This window comes from Notolabrus celidotus, chromosome 16 (assembly GCF_009762535.1).
Source record: "Notolabrus celidotus isolate fNotCel1 chromosome 16, fNotCel1.pri, whole genome shotgun sequence".
NCBI classification, from domain to species: domain Eukaryota; kingdom Metazoa; phylum Chordata; class Actinopteri; order Labriformes; family Labridae; genus Notolabrus; species Notolabrus celidotus.
In genome coordinates this window covers 21,097,171-21,112,472 of record NC_048287.1, presented here as the reverse complement: position 1 = coordinate 21,112,472, position 15,302 = coordinate 21,097,171, and the positions used below count along the sequence as shown (strand labels likewise).

Sequence of the window (15,302 nt, the reverse complement as noted above, 5' to 3'; positions counted from 1 at the left end):
CCGTTGGCCGCACTAGATGCAAATGTCTCCCTATAACATGCAAATCTATGCAAAATGCAGCAAGATGTAAGAAGGGGTGAAATGATGAGATCTGACAGGGCTATTGCAGACCCTCAACCAGCCTGCTCACATGTAGACCGTTACCTTCAGTGTTTATACATCAGTGGAGACAATTATCTCTTGCCTTGCCCAAGGGCACTGTGACAGCAGTTGCTGGTGTAACGGAAAGCCTTACTCATTAAATGTGTAGGCTAATTGTCAAAATCCCACACATTTGCATGACTGAGCTGAATGTTTTCTGCACATAGACAGGCTTCAGGGAAGAAGGGCATTTAGTTTCCTCCCACACTGCATTCAAAACCACAAAAACGAGTGTGAGAGAGCTCTTTATTTGCATCCAGCTTATGCTTTTAAAACATGCAGGGGTGTGGACGAGTGCTTGGTTCATCTCCGATTGGCACAGTCTGTTCCGTAGCCCACAATGCATTCGCAGCTTATGGCCCTTGTGTGGAAAAAAAAAAAGTTTATGAATGACAAAGTTGGATTCCATCCTCGTTTCACTGAAAAGCTGTCCTGACATTTGAACAATGTCAAAGTCCTTTCTCATGCTGAGCAGTGGTCCGGGACCCTTCTGGCTCCAGGTGGAATTCATAACGGCACCTTTGCTCCGGCTGACAGCGGTGACCGTGCCTCTTGTCTTTTGTATTCCACCTTTTACCCGCTTGCACACTGTTTAACACACCCCTTCTCTCCTTTCAGCCATTATGTTTCTTGCCCTCTCCTCCATCTCTCCAACCTTTTATCTTTCATCATCTCCTTTACGGCATGCCTCCACATTGAACTAATGTCTCGCTGTCTCCTCTCACCATCACCCCGCCCCCCTTTTTTATTCAAAATCATCATCCAAATGATCCTGACAGTCCTCATTAATTGTGCATGATAGCGTGAAGTCTTTCAGCACTTGAATGGGTCACACCGTTTGGAAGATAGACGAGGCTGTATCAGTATATGTGACACTTTTGTGCTGTTCAGCTTGGACCAGTCCAGCTGCCCTCTGTGTTTTTATATTTCCCTTTTCACTCCTTCCCACCCTTCAGTCCCCTGAGGACAACTGTCTGCTGCTCTTTCTCTCAGCCACAGATAAGGAAGGAAGGCTTCTCTAATGTGACAGTCTCTAACAACAGCAGGCTGCCAAGCCAATCAACCACTCTTTGTTGTCATAAAAACAATGACTCAGGGTCTTTTAGGGTAACAGCTTTTGTCAGCTCAAGATGATATTTCCATAATGAACACGCAACGTGATGCACTCTCGAATGCCAAATTTAAGGACAAGTGTTTATAAATTACACCCCAGGATTCTTATTCATCAAGCTCAAACTCCATGCAAAAAATGTTCTTGGCTGTGATGAACATCATCAATGATCGATGCAATCTTCTGGGGACCTGCTCTCGACTACCACAGAGTTCAAAATGGCTAATAATTACAATAGTAGTTCTGTAAATGGCATTCAACAGATTCCAATCCTCAGAGCAGAGAGGCCAGACACGGTTGATTTTCATATTAGTAGATGAGTTGATAAAGCTCGAGTCTCCTTGGCACTGGCTAATTAGAGTCGTGAAGACCCGAGTTTATTAGCTGCAAGGCAGAGTGCGTGAACCGGGGCTGCAGTGTGCATACATCAGGGACATCACTCACACGTTAAACACAGCCTTGTTCTTTCTCTTTACTGCAGACATCCTGTGTATTGTAGTGTTCTGCACAGGGCCCTAATTGGATCTGCTCCCTTGTACATATGAGACATAGCCATGATGCCTTGCCTGCTCACGCTCTAGCTCCCGTTGAGCAGAGGCTTTAATTCATTTTATTACAAGGCTTTGTTGAACGCTCGATTCCGTTTAGTCAATTATGGCATTCTGAGGCCTGTTATTTCTGTAGAGCAAACTGCTGCCGTGAGTAAAAGACCATTGCCATGGACGCAGTTGAAGAAAAGAACTGAAACAGATCTTTGACAGAGAAATCAACAACATTGAAAAGCACACTTTATGTGAACACTAAGGAGACCACAGTATGGATTGTAGCAGTGTTTAAAGACTGGCTAATGAAAAAAATGTAAGCATACGTTGACAGTTGTTCTTGGCAGAACATCTTAATTAGCCTTATACAACCTCAACAGTGTTTCCAACAGAATGACCGTATACTTGTGGTTGTGGGGCATTGGCTGCCTGTGTGTTTATTTAACATTATTTTCTTAGCAAAAACCTGTTGATTAATTCAATTAGATAGTTCAATAGCTACTATTAAATATTTCTTTTACCAGCAGGAGGGCCTTGGGAATTTTTTTAGCACCAAACATTTATTTTCCTCCATTTTGATATTTTTTTTTATGCACCAGTTTTTGTCTATCAGCATCATTTAAAAAAAAAATCTTTCAGGCTTGTATGCCTTTATTCAGAGGGAATAGAGCAGGAAACAGAGAGGGAGAGCATGGAGTGAGCATAGAATGTGTTATACATGGACATAGTCCCTGCGATTTGTTTCTGTAGCAGAGTTTTGTAGCCTATAATCGATGGACACTAATTAGGAAATGCTGACTCAACCTAACTTTGGTCGACCTAGCAAGAGGCCAAGAGGCAGAGTTGACGCGGGCTTTGAGCCTCCTAGTAACAGCTACAGTGTTCCCGCCTGTCAGTCAAGCTATACTTAATTATGCAAAACTTGTAATCTTAATACCTTCTAAAATACTGAGATTTACAATAAATCACCCCTGTTAGAGAAATGAGCAATTAATACCAACCAAAATCATTGTTTGTACCAGGCTTTAAACATGTTTATTTCTGCTGTAAAGATCAGCTTTTTTGAACAGGTGTGTATGTGGCTTCAGATTCTTCCGATGCCAGCCTCTAGTGGACAATCAAGGAACTGCAGCTTATGAAATCAAACCAAGGTCGCCTGCTTGAGGATGATAGCCTCCGGATGATAACCAGGCCAAACTGGCGCTCAAGTGCCATTTTATTGTTCACTGTTAGAATGGCAGACCAGGAAAATTTCCCTAAGAATGTGATACATGCTTTTGACATATGGTAATGCAGTGAATAAGTGAAGTGTCTTAATTTTTTCGATATACAGGGATCTTGATTTTGGTTAATAGAGGGGCCGGGACAAAGTTTGATGAGAGACACAAGAACCAGTTCTTTGCATCAAGATTATTTAGTTAGCTGCTGAATGTTGGGTGGTATTATGTACAGTTAGAGATTTTGGCGTCACATACTATATCTCTGCAGCTTAATATTTTATAATGCATCAATTATTAGACTTTATGGTTCAAAAGTAAACTAAAAGAATGGATGAAAATTTTGATTCTGTTCTCACATTTTCCCTTTCTGTGAAAATAAAGACTTTTTAATCATTTTTGATAAACTACATGCAACTTAGAGTGTTGTTTACTGTTTGCTTACTTTTCAACAAGCCAAATGATTAAACATTTTAATAATAGTATGAACTGATCAACAGAATTAATTGATGAAGACAATATTGATAAGTTGCAGCTGCACGTGTCCGTGCACAGTGTTAATTACTGCCACTCTAAAGGCAGGCTTAGTTGATTTCAGTTTTAATATGTTTACAAGTTTTTGTTTAAAGTATAATTAATCTCGTTTGTTTAAACCTTATGTGTCTGAAATCAGTCTGTTCTTCTTGGTCTATCTTGTCCTCTCTCATCTTGTTCTCTCTCTTACTCTCAGCTATCAATGCCTACGTGTAGAAAATGCAAACAAGTTTTTTATTCTTATATTCATTTAGTGGTTGTTTGGTTTAAAAACATCAAAAAACACAAAAAAATGTTCCCAGCAATTTCCTTTTGCCCATGTTGATGTCATTAATGTCTCGTTTGACGTCGCTTTGGATAAAAGTGACTGCTAAATGACATTGTAACATTAAACGTCATCCTCCTTGATCTCACATCCTCTCGCTGTCCTCTGTGCTTCTTCACTCAGGTATACCCAGGCTTAATGGTGACAGCCGGTCTCATCCACTATGTGCTCAACTTGCTGCACATCACCGTACACATCCGTGACGTGTGTGTCTTTCTGGCTCCGGTATTCAGTGGGCTGACCGCCATCTCCACCTTCCTGCTGACACGGGAGCTGTGGAACCAGGGTGCAGGGCTGCTGGCGGCCTGCTTCATCGCCATCGTCCCTGGCTACATCTCCCGCTCTGTCGCTGGCTCTTTTGACAATGAAGGCATTGCAATCTTCGCCCTGCAATTCACCTACTACCTCTGGGTATGTATGCTGAAGAAGCTTATTGTATATGAAAAGGAAAAATACAATCTTTGTCAGGTCTGTCAACAATAGAGATCACGATTTATTTTACCTTATTTTTTTCAAGTCTGCATTATGTTGTTCATATATCAGCAAACTTAAGACCTTTTAATTGCAACCAAATCATAAGGAAATTGCTTTCTCTTTTGAGTTCAAACAGATACAAACAAATGGTCCTGTTTATTTTGTAGATATATCTGAACGGCCAAATTTGATCTGAGCACAGTCACTTTTTTGGACTGAAAACAATGCAGTGCATGAAAACAGGAAGTAGTTACTCTATATCTCTGCAGCATCTGGCTTCACCAGAAAAAATTGCCATCCTTCCCAGGGTCATATATTGTTTTCAGATGATTACCTATTAGTTTCAAGAAGGGAAAACATGTGATAATACACCTCTCTATAGTTATACTACATTTGTAACATCTCATTTTTCAGAAGAATCAGAACAAAGCCTGATCATGTGCCCACTCCTGGTCAGCTTTGAAATCTTTTGAGCCCAAAGAAAAATGTCAAAATCCCTCCTCCCTTGTGAGAACTCTGTCCTTTGTTCATTTTTAGGGCATGGGCTTGATGTGGTCTGGAAAGTGGACCTATTTTCAATCTTACCAGGCCTCACATGTTGAATTATTTATCCAGAGCCTTGAAAGGCACATTGGACATCTTTGCAGACCATGTGGAGGCTAGGAAAGCGCATGCCGCACTGTAAAGCTTCACAATAAGCTGACCTTTTAGAGTAGAGTAGAAAAGCTCTCAGGTTAAAGGTTGAATACCCCCCCACCACCCCCATTTTACTTTGAAAAAGAACAAACAAAAAAAAACAACTCAGTTTTTCTTCTAGAGTGAACCTGACCTTGTTAAATTTGCACAAACTCAATTTCAACATGTTCTTGTGTGTGAGAAATAGCATACTCTTCTGAGATTAAAACAAACTTTTCTTACCTATCATTGCCCTGCACGGGTAGACCTTGACACAAGCTAAGGTAGACCCACAAAGAAAAAAGAAAGAGGAGAAAGTGTTATTTTTGAAAACAGCTCGGACATTTTCAGAAGCTGCAGTGGAAAATGTTTTAGAAATGGTCCTCCACAGTTAGGGGAAGGAAGGAGTTTTTCAGGGTGAAAGATGTCCGGGACAGACTGTGTCCACTCTTTTCAGTTTCGTCGACAGCTACCTTACCGCCTGCAGCTATCTTACTTTGAATGCATCTTGTGTGTGTGACTCTATGTATATGTGTGTTTGTGTAAGAAATATAAGAACCTTTTTTCCAGCACCTCTGCTTTGTTTTTGTAGTCGACCTTGACAGATATGAAAGAGCTTGCCATTCCGCACTGAGCTGTATTCATTAAGTGATACATTCTTATCTTTTATTTTCAAAGTCAGAATGAAAAGAAATAAAAAGACCAAAGTAAGAGCCAGATATTTATTTGAAAACATGAGGGACAAAAACGTGAGATAGAAAAGAGCCATGCTAATGAGAAAGTCAGTTTGATGAAGGTGGAAATAATAAACTCCTCTGTTCGACCACTTTTCCACTGACAGAAGGTGGGCAGGAAGAGATTGTAGAGGCAATTTAGATGCAACAAATAATTTTAAAATTGTACTGCAGGGTCAATGTTGTTGAAGATATATCTGAATGTGAAGGCACATATGCAGTAAATTGGTAAAATATTGTAGAAGTACAAAAAACTAGAATCAAAAGTAGGAATAAAATGATATAAATGTGTTACGTGGGTCTGTCTGCTTGCTGCCGAAGCATATATTCAGCTGCCAGACGCCTTTATCAAACTACAAATAGGGTGCAATACAAGCCACAGTAGATAAAAGAAAAACCTTTAAAAAGAAGTGCCTTAGCTCCACTTCAAGCTGATGCAACTGCCACAGTGTTCATTTGTGCATTAAGAAACATATACAGCCAGCTCCTTTAGAATTTCTGCAGTGGCGCCATGTTTGGTAAACGGCTCCCAGCACCATTTAAGTGAATTTAAAGCTAAACTAGAATGTACGTCATTTCATTGAAGCACCCCTCTCCAGCTTTAATGTGAGGGTATTTACATCCAAATGTAATTAAGGACATAAGGGATGCAGACATTTATTTTTGCAGTCCCCCCGAGACCAAAAGTAACAAGACTGAAGGCTGTTCAGCTGTCCAGTACCAGAGGGCTTCTTGTCTTTGTTTTATAGGACAGCTGAAGAGAGATAGAAAATGTGGGGAGAGAGAGTGGTGGATGCCATACGGCAGATAGAAACAGGATTGAAAGTGGAACCAAAGTAGAGAAGTGTGGTAACTATACATGGAGCGCCAGCTTTAAGTGAGCTAAACCAGCCCCTTCTTCCATCTTATGTTCATAAGTGTAATGGCAAATTAATTAATCAATCTTTATTTATACAGTGCCAAATCACAATAAATGTTATCTCAAGACACTTTTACAAACATAACAAGTCTATACCGTACTCTCTGTTATATTATTAACAAAGACCCAACATCAAGACAGGGTAAGACTCAGTCTTATCTCATCTTAATCCACCATGAGCAGAGCCCTAAAGTTAGAGTATTAAGCAAGTTACAGGCAAGGAAAAATGTCCTTTTAAAAGGCAGGAACCTTGAGTCGAACCAGAATCATTTTAGACAGACATTTGCTGACAGAGTTGGGGTTGGAAAGTGGGATAGAAGAGATGAAAAGCGAGAGAGAGATGATTGTGGTGAGACGGATAGTTATAATAGTTGTAGCTATTCGTCCGTAGCAGCTGGAGTCTGGAACATCCACAGCAGCAGGTCACCTACAGGAGTGACTCAGAGGAAACTACGAGACAAGGGAGCTCAGGGACTCCAGAAAATGATATGCTTAGTAACTTTAATGGGGCAGGGGCGGTCGGATCCCAGTGTGTCAGTTCCCCCAGCAGTCCAAGCCTATAGCAGCATAACTAAGAGCTGGTCCAAGGCTGAGCCAGCTCTAGCGATAAGCGTTATCAAAAAGTAAAGTTTGAAGCCTACTCTTAAAAGTAGAGAGGGTGTCTGCCTCCCAGACCCTGACTGGTAAATGATTCCAAAAGAGAGGGACCTGATAGCTGAAGGTTATTCGTTTAATTAAAAGTGTTTTCTGAGTTGCTGGTATCCATCAAGTTGTTGACAGAAAAGGGGATAATGAAAAAGATATGAAGGCTCTTGTGAGGTTTAAAAAAAAGAGGGGAAAAAGATGGCAGAAATATTAGGTTTTTCCAAATCAGCTGTCAGGTAAAGAGAACTACATATGTGCATGATGGAGGAACACTTTTCCCATAAAGAAACACTCTTTACTTGACAGTCACCCACATCAAGAGGGCTCCCCATGAGTAACACGTGTCAGAAACCATAAGGAGAAAACTTTATCAGATAACTTCAGGGGTTTCACCACCATTTGCAAACAGCTTACGATTCTCATAGACCTGCCTGTAAAACTACACAGATGAGTCAGAACCTGAGGACTGATTTATCACACCTTTACTAGAATTTTGAAAGAGCGATGTGGGGAATGCCCATGAGGTCATCAGCCTGTAAAACCAGAACATTGTTGATGTGTTTGATGATGACCTACCTGCTGACAAAAGCAGCAGGCAGATTCGCTAGGAGTTTGAAGCAATCCCATCTGCTCAGGTTGAACCAAGGGCCTCAGATTTAATTGAACGTTGCTTCACACTACAGCGGGACAATAACCTTGCACATCCTGGCAAAGCAACTGAAGACGTTTTCAAGACCCCAAAAGTGCCATGCTCCTGAAAGACTTATTCAATTACCTGACCTGAATCCAATAGAGGAAGCTTTTCGGTTAGTGAAAGCAAGATTGAAGGTTGAGAGCCCCAAACCTAGCAGGAAGTGAGGACAGCTGCAGCAGAAGCCTGGTGGACATCATCAGGGCACCTGGTGCTGAATGTAGAGTTAAAACTTTTGCCTGTCATTGATTGCATTTCAAGAATTCACAACAAATCATAAACAAATAACAAATATACAACTTAATGGATTATTGTTCCATTTAGTTCAATTACTTTTGGTATTCTGGAATGCCAGGTATGTGTCTATGTTTCGAAATCATTCTCATTCAAGCCCAGTTCTTCCTAAATTTGTTGTCAATTCCCTCCAATTGAAGCTGAAAGTCTGCCCAGAAAGCAAATACTTGTTTAAGTCAGTTTTAATGCAGCTCTTTCGTGTGGGTGTACAAATCCAAAATAACAGAAAACGCTCCATTGTCCAAATAATTATGCCGCTCACTGTTAGTGCCAAGCAAATGAGGAGGTGAGCAAGTGTTCTCCAGTGGAAAGATTTTGTAATATTTGCAGGAGTTAAACTATGCATGTTGGCAGCCCCGGACTTAAGAGACGGATTTTTATCACATTCTTTTTCACGTCTGGTTGAAATGTGTTGATAAAGGCAGTGTATTACGTTATAATGGTAAAATGCAGAGATGCACAATGGGGATTTATTTAGGGATAATGGATGATATCCTGCTCATGTTAGCCGATACAGATAAGGATACAGAAAATGTTTTGCCATGGACAGTGTTGTTGATCACACTGTGAATGCAGGGAAACTGATTCCCAGATAGAGCTGGGCGATACTAAATGTCATCACGATAAAATGTTTCATATCAGTCGATATCGATAATTATAAATAAATATCAAATCATTATTTAAAGGGGACATATCACGCTTTTTTCATCAATATATATTGGTCTAAGAGGTCCCCAAAACATGTCTTTAAAGTTTATGCTCAAAAAAACACTTTGAAATCAGATTTTGGCATGCCTGAAAAGTCCTCTTCTTCATTCCTCATCAGAACACTCTGTTTTCCCTCTGACCACGCCCCCTCCGGAAGTGGATGTGCCTCGGCTCTCCAGCACGTTGATCTAATGTTTACATGTTGGCTGAATATACACGGCTACTCAGAGATCGCGTTACTTCAACCCTCTGAATCTGATCCTGACGGAGAGGCGCCTGTAGCAGGACCTTTCTGAAGGATTGGTCACAGATTCTGTGTTTCTTGTTGTTTTATTTATCAGTATGTAGACGTGTGTCTTGGTACACAGCTACGAACATGTAGCTATGTGGCTATGCTAACTAGCGCTAGCACTTATCCATGATAAATAAAAATCATCCACTAGATCTTCAAATCTGCAGACGTGGGGAGTAAAACTGACCTCTGCCAGAAAGGCAGCAGGACCTTTTATGAAGGATTGGTCACAGATTTAGTGCTTCTTGTTATTTTATTTGTCAGTATGTCGACGTGTGTCTTGGTACACAGCTACAGCTACAGCTATGAACATATAGCTATGTGGCTATGCTAATTAGCGCTAGCACTTATCCATGACAAATAAAAATCATCCACTATATCTTCAAATCTGCAGACCTGGGGAGTAAAACCGACCTTTGTGTTTATTAAGACAGCCTACAACTAGCATGCCTCCCTCCTAAGCTCCTTGTTAGCACACATTTGTGCAGGTAATGAAAAACGGGGGAGGGATTCAGTATTATTTTATACAGTCTATGGGCTGAACAAGCTCCGAGCTCTGACTCCGTGACAGACCGGATATTGTTGTTATGTAACAAAAACACGGAAGTCTGAAACGGCTCGTTTCACACACATTTACAGAAAGGTGTAGAAATCAAAACAGGGGCAGAATGGATTTTTTTCATTCTCGGGGGGTTTGTAGACATGCCAGGGACACATAATTCAGGTAAAGAACCATTAAAAAGTCAATTTTGCATGATATGTCACCTTTAATCTAATTTTAAAGGCAGATTTTTTCTCCTGAGTGAAAGTTGAAGAAAACAGATGGTTTGTTAGCTTGTATCTGGGATTTAGTAGTCTAGTCAATAACCCAAATTTCTCAAACAATGAAGTTTAGTGGCCCACTTGTCGAGTACGTTTTCACTCTGCTTTGAGCTGGTGGGTTTTGCAATTTCATCATCGTCACTGTCGCTCATTCCAGCTGTGTTTACACTCTGCTCCAAACATCTTTAAGCCTGCCACCTCTTACCCTGCGATATGATTGGCTGTTCAATGCCGTCTTCTTCCTCTAAGACACATAAGCGCCCTTTCACTTTCCAGTGGTTGGGGGTGTAATTACAAGTCTATAGATATATAGACTTTTTATCAAACATTTGTTATATTTATATTGAGAATTTTTTATCGCAATAATGATCATTATCGTTTTATCGCCCAGCCCTAATCCCAGATACTTTTACCAGCGGGTGAAATCTTTGATCTTCTACCTCAAAAATGTTGGGCATCAAGTGCTATAGATTCAGAGATTTTATCTTTCATTGTTCAACCTTTTGGGTTGTCTCAAAAGCTTAAACAATGCCTGTGGAATCGTCACTAATGTATTTGATTTTTTGGGTTGTTGCTAACACAAGCTGTGGCAGGGTTCCCACGCGTCCTGGAAAAACTGGAAAACCTGGAAAACAGTTGACCAGTTTTCCAGTCCTGGAAAACACCTGGACCTGCCTGAGAAAAAGTAAAATGTCCTGGAAAATCACGGATTGTCCTGGAAAATGATTCCAACATGACTGTGTGCGATCTCACAAGGTTAAAAAAACATATCCCCATTCAACATTTGTGGCCATTTTTGTCATTCAGATCTATTTAGGTCATTAATGCTCTGATCCTCTTATTATTATTATTATTATTATTCCTTTATGTCAGTAAGGCAGCTTCCTGATTCCTTTGCTGGATCTTTTGTTTTTTATTTAGCTAATTTTATATTTTTTGAGAAAAGAGAAAGCTGAGATGAGAGTTGCCCATCATTGTTACTTGGTTGCACTAATAAAGTGAAGTGCTGTACATCTGCGGTTGCATTATTCTATAATCAATTTGCCATCATTTTTAAGCATGTAAGAGATGATTTCATGGATAGCCATAGATTGCATGTCTTCAATGTAGACTTCCACTGAGAGGAACATATTAGACTATTTAGGAACTAAATAAGGAACTCAATTTAGACTGTCATACCAGCTTGATCATCACTGAAAATGTCCTTGAAATGTCCTGGAAAATGATCTCTGGAAAAGAGTGGGAACCCTGTGTGGTTAATGCTGCTTTGTATTTCTTCAGTACATGTTCATTGCTGTGATGACTTTTCAGGAGACTTTTACGTGTTATTTTAAATCTTGTAGACTTTTCCCCCGCTTTCTCTGAAAACTTGGAACACTTGGTTTGAAAATCGCAATCATGTTACACTCTTCTGAAACAGTGAAAAACATACACACTTGTGATGCAATATTAACTCTCTTGTTAGCTAGTTCTGGTTGCGCTTATTTTCTTCCCTGCACGTAACGGCAGATTGTGTACCACCACCTATAAGCAGCTTTTATTGATTGTTTTTGTTGGTTGAAATTGTGTCACTTGAATTAAAGATAAACATTATTGGCAGATAATGTATTGGACTGATATATATTGTGCATCCTTTGTAAAAAAGTAGTCTAATTTCTGCTGCTAATGCCAGCCAGAATCACAGAAAACTGTGAAAAATGTCTGCTATACCTGCATTCATATTTATGCTTAACATTGAAGCACTAATGGCATGTGTCTCATTCATACAATGTCAACATTTCTCCCCTGAACATTTCCCATCAACAGAATGTCCTCATGTTCCTGTAGACTGCAGTGATAAAATATAAATGTAACAGGTTACAGTGAGGCAATAGAAGTCATCACTTTGGAAGAACTCCCCCCCCCTCGCCGCCCTGCTTAGTTAGCCTGTGCAGGAGCAGGTGTCGCAGGAGAGGGGAGGTTAAAATTGATTCTGAAGATGTAGGGGGGGGGGGAAGCTAAATCAATTCCAAATGTAATATTGGAGATTTAGCAGATAACGGAAAAGAAGAAATTGATGGTAAGGAAGTTATTTGCAAGTAGCAGCTTCAGCAAGCTTTATTCATTAAATTTAAACCCTGCAAGATGCCAGCTGCCCCCTCCCACAAGGCCTCCTCCCCGACATGCGAGCAGTGAAACAAAGACTGAACAGATGCATAATTTCTTCTCATTTTTAGATGAAAACAGAATCAGGATTTTGACTGTCCTCCAATGCAGCTATCACCGTTAATACCTGTCTTTCATGTTCTCCAAAAAGAAATTGAAATGCAAATCAAGTATTGTTTTCATTGTTTGCTCCTGACTGAAGCGTGTGTGTGTCTGCTTCATTGCTTTCTTATTGATGCCGAGTTTACTTTGCCAAAGGACATTCTGATTTTTTTTTTTCTTGTAGGTCCTGTATCACTGAAAAGAGTATCACAGCTGACATAAATAAGCCTCATGTGTGTGATGGAGCTCTATTTGTAGAGGCGAATAAATCTAGACTGTCTCCAGCAAATGTATCCAAGTAAAAAAAAAGTTGTATTCAAACTCCTCTGATTATTATTCAACACATACACAATATTCAATAGAAAACCACTGGCATATTAAAAAAATCCCCTCTCTACAAAAACTTTGCAAGTCCAGCATTAATGCGGTTGTGTATTTGAAGGCTGTGCAATGCTGCTCATCTGCATTCAGGATAAACGCTCTGCCTTAGCTGATAGTTTGGTGAGTCAATTACTGCACAGCACTCTGCTACAGATTCAGACAACAGTTAAGCCTCAACCATCCACACAACAAATGCAAGGACATGATTTTCTCAACGCCACGGCTGTTTACTTAGTAAACACAGAAGTCAAGGTTGTTACTTGATGTGTTTCACATGGACTGTTTGTTCTTAGAGACACCTCGAGTCCTCCAGGACTTCAGGTAAAGACGTGTCTATAGTGGCTCCTGCATTGGGTGGTGATTTTAAAAAATTACACATGCAGTTAAAAAACATCAGACGTGAAAGGCAGTATTCACAATTTACGCTCATGTTTTTATCAGTTGTTAACTTTCTATATGCTTCCAGCTTTCCATTGCAAAATTTACATTTTTAAGTTTAGAGTTGATCTCATTCAAGACTCATCATGTTTTTTTTCTCAATATTATTTCATAATTTAAATCTATAATGTAATCCAGACCTCTTCATTTGAAAAAGTCAGAGTGAAATATATTTGCTGAATATTCTCCCTCATAACACTGGCGGCTGATAAGGAGCTGTTACTGGTTCACTAACTGGGTGTTTCAGAAAGTAAATAAAGAGCGTTCATTATGCATGCTACAGGCTCTCAGTGAGCAGTTATCGTATCTTGTAGGCTGTTTGTCCAACTTTTATTTTACCTTCCAGGCATTGATCTCCCTTTATAGAGTGTAAAGACATGCTGCGCGGCGGAGTCTTTTATCCCGGCAGTATAGTGATGCAGGTGTTTCGTCATGCCTCGCTGCTGTCCGTCACAGCGTAACAAGCTTGGCAGTACAGTTGCCTGCCGGGTTGGAAGAGACCTTTTTTTTTTATCTGTCCAAGGATTCAGCCATCCCAGTTTGTGTCACTTTGTCAAATCCTGCACGGACACATCTCTGCATCTGGTTCAAGGTAGTATGAGTCACTCGGCTCCATGGTCTGATTTGAGACTCGTTGACTGTCACTGATCTGGCAGCAACCTGCAGTTTAGTGTCCAGGTGGCTGGCTGAGCTTGCATATTGTGTCTACAGAGTAAGTCCTGATACAACACAACTGGCTGTGAGTGTGTGTTCTGGCTTGGCAGAGAGAAACCAAACACTTGGGTTTGCATCTTCAAACATACATTGCACATTTGGCAACCAAAAAGCAGTGATATGCATACATGTAAACTCACACATAGTTTGAATATATTTCAAGAGATAGGTGAACTGCATGTTACCTTAATTAACTAGATCTTTTTGTAGTGGGGTTATTTGAGGTTCTACCAGTCTCCTATATTGAAAAACCAAGGCTGCCCACTGCAGTTGGGGCAATATTACCCATGCCAATATTAAACTCTGTAATATTGGTGCCATCGGTGTATAAAATGTACTCTGTTTTTGTGCCATCGCACATAAAAATGTCTTCCTCTGTGAAAACTTCCACTGCATTCAGCCAACTCCATGATGTGCAGTTTCTGTGGAGCTCTTTCTGGTGTTATCTTTTTTTTTCTCATCCTGTTGCATACTGATACAGTTGTTGAGCTCAGCCAATTAAAACTCTGTAAGGTAAAGACAGACCCACTGCTCTGGACTAATTGGCAGTCTCGCGCCACCATTCTCTGTTAGTCATTCATTGTCTCAAATTGAGGAGTCTTTTCAATTAAACTAACACAAAAGTTTTATTATCTGAATAAATATACCACAATTTTCTTTCAATTATTGATTATTGACTACATAAGGGAGAAAAGCTGTTAAAAAGTAGCACTCGTTATGTATCCTGCTTGTATCACCAAGCTTGCTTTGGGCTGCAAAGCTTGCTACTTTGCGCATCATCTGGCTGAAATACCGTAACTCCGTAACATCCAACATTTTATGTCTGTACTTTCATCACGCCTGCTGTGGAGGATGAAGCCCTCCTTTTTAGATGACCAAAAAAAAGGGATGAAAATTGTGTCTCAGCCAGATGGCCTCGCGTTTTAAGCATGTGCCCCATATACTTAGGCTTCAGTCCTCATCACAGCAGTCACTGGTTCAACTCCCAGCAATGACGCTTTGCTGAATGTCTTAACCAAGTGTGCCGGATACGGCCCTGGTGGTGAGGCTTTCAGCAGTGTGACTGCCCCCTGGTGGCTGGCTGCAGTATAGGTCAAAAAATCCGTCTCCCCCATTCATTTGAATGGGGCAGCAGTCAAACTTAAAAAGATAAATACACGTGGTACGAATGTTTCTCACATCCGTATGCTGTGGTGATATGTAGTTATTATTTGACTGTTTTGTGTTCAAGGCCTCTTTTTTCTGAAAAGTTTCTTTTTCGTTAGTTATTACAGTTTAAAAAACGGGGTTTAACTTCCGGGTTTCCTTTGATTCACAGCCGCCGTAGAACGAAACTTCAAAGGGCACACAGCGTCTTGTGACGTTACGCTGTAGGGCGGAGCTTATTACAAAGGCTTC

The 15,302-nt window shown here is 40.4% G+C and overlaps 1 protein-coding gene across 1 annotated transcript in view; it reads left to right on the top strand.

Moving 5' to 3' along the window:
* LOC117827908 (dolichyl-diphosphooligosaccharide--protein glycosyltransferase subunit STT3B-like) overlaps window positions 1-15,302 on the top strand; it is a 129,330-nt gene that overhangs the window by 62,553 nt on the left and 51,475 nt on the right. Inside the window, 1 exon segment of the mRNA XM_034704757.1 lies at window positions 3,994-4,281. Coding sequence (XP_034560648.1) covers window positions 3,994-4,281 — 288 coding nt within the window.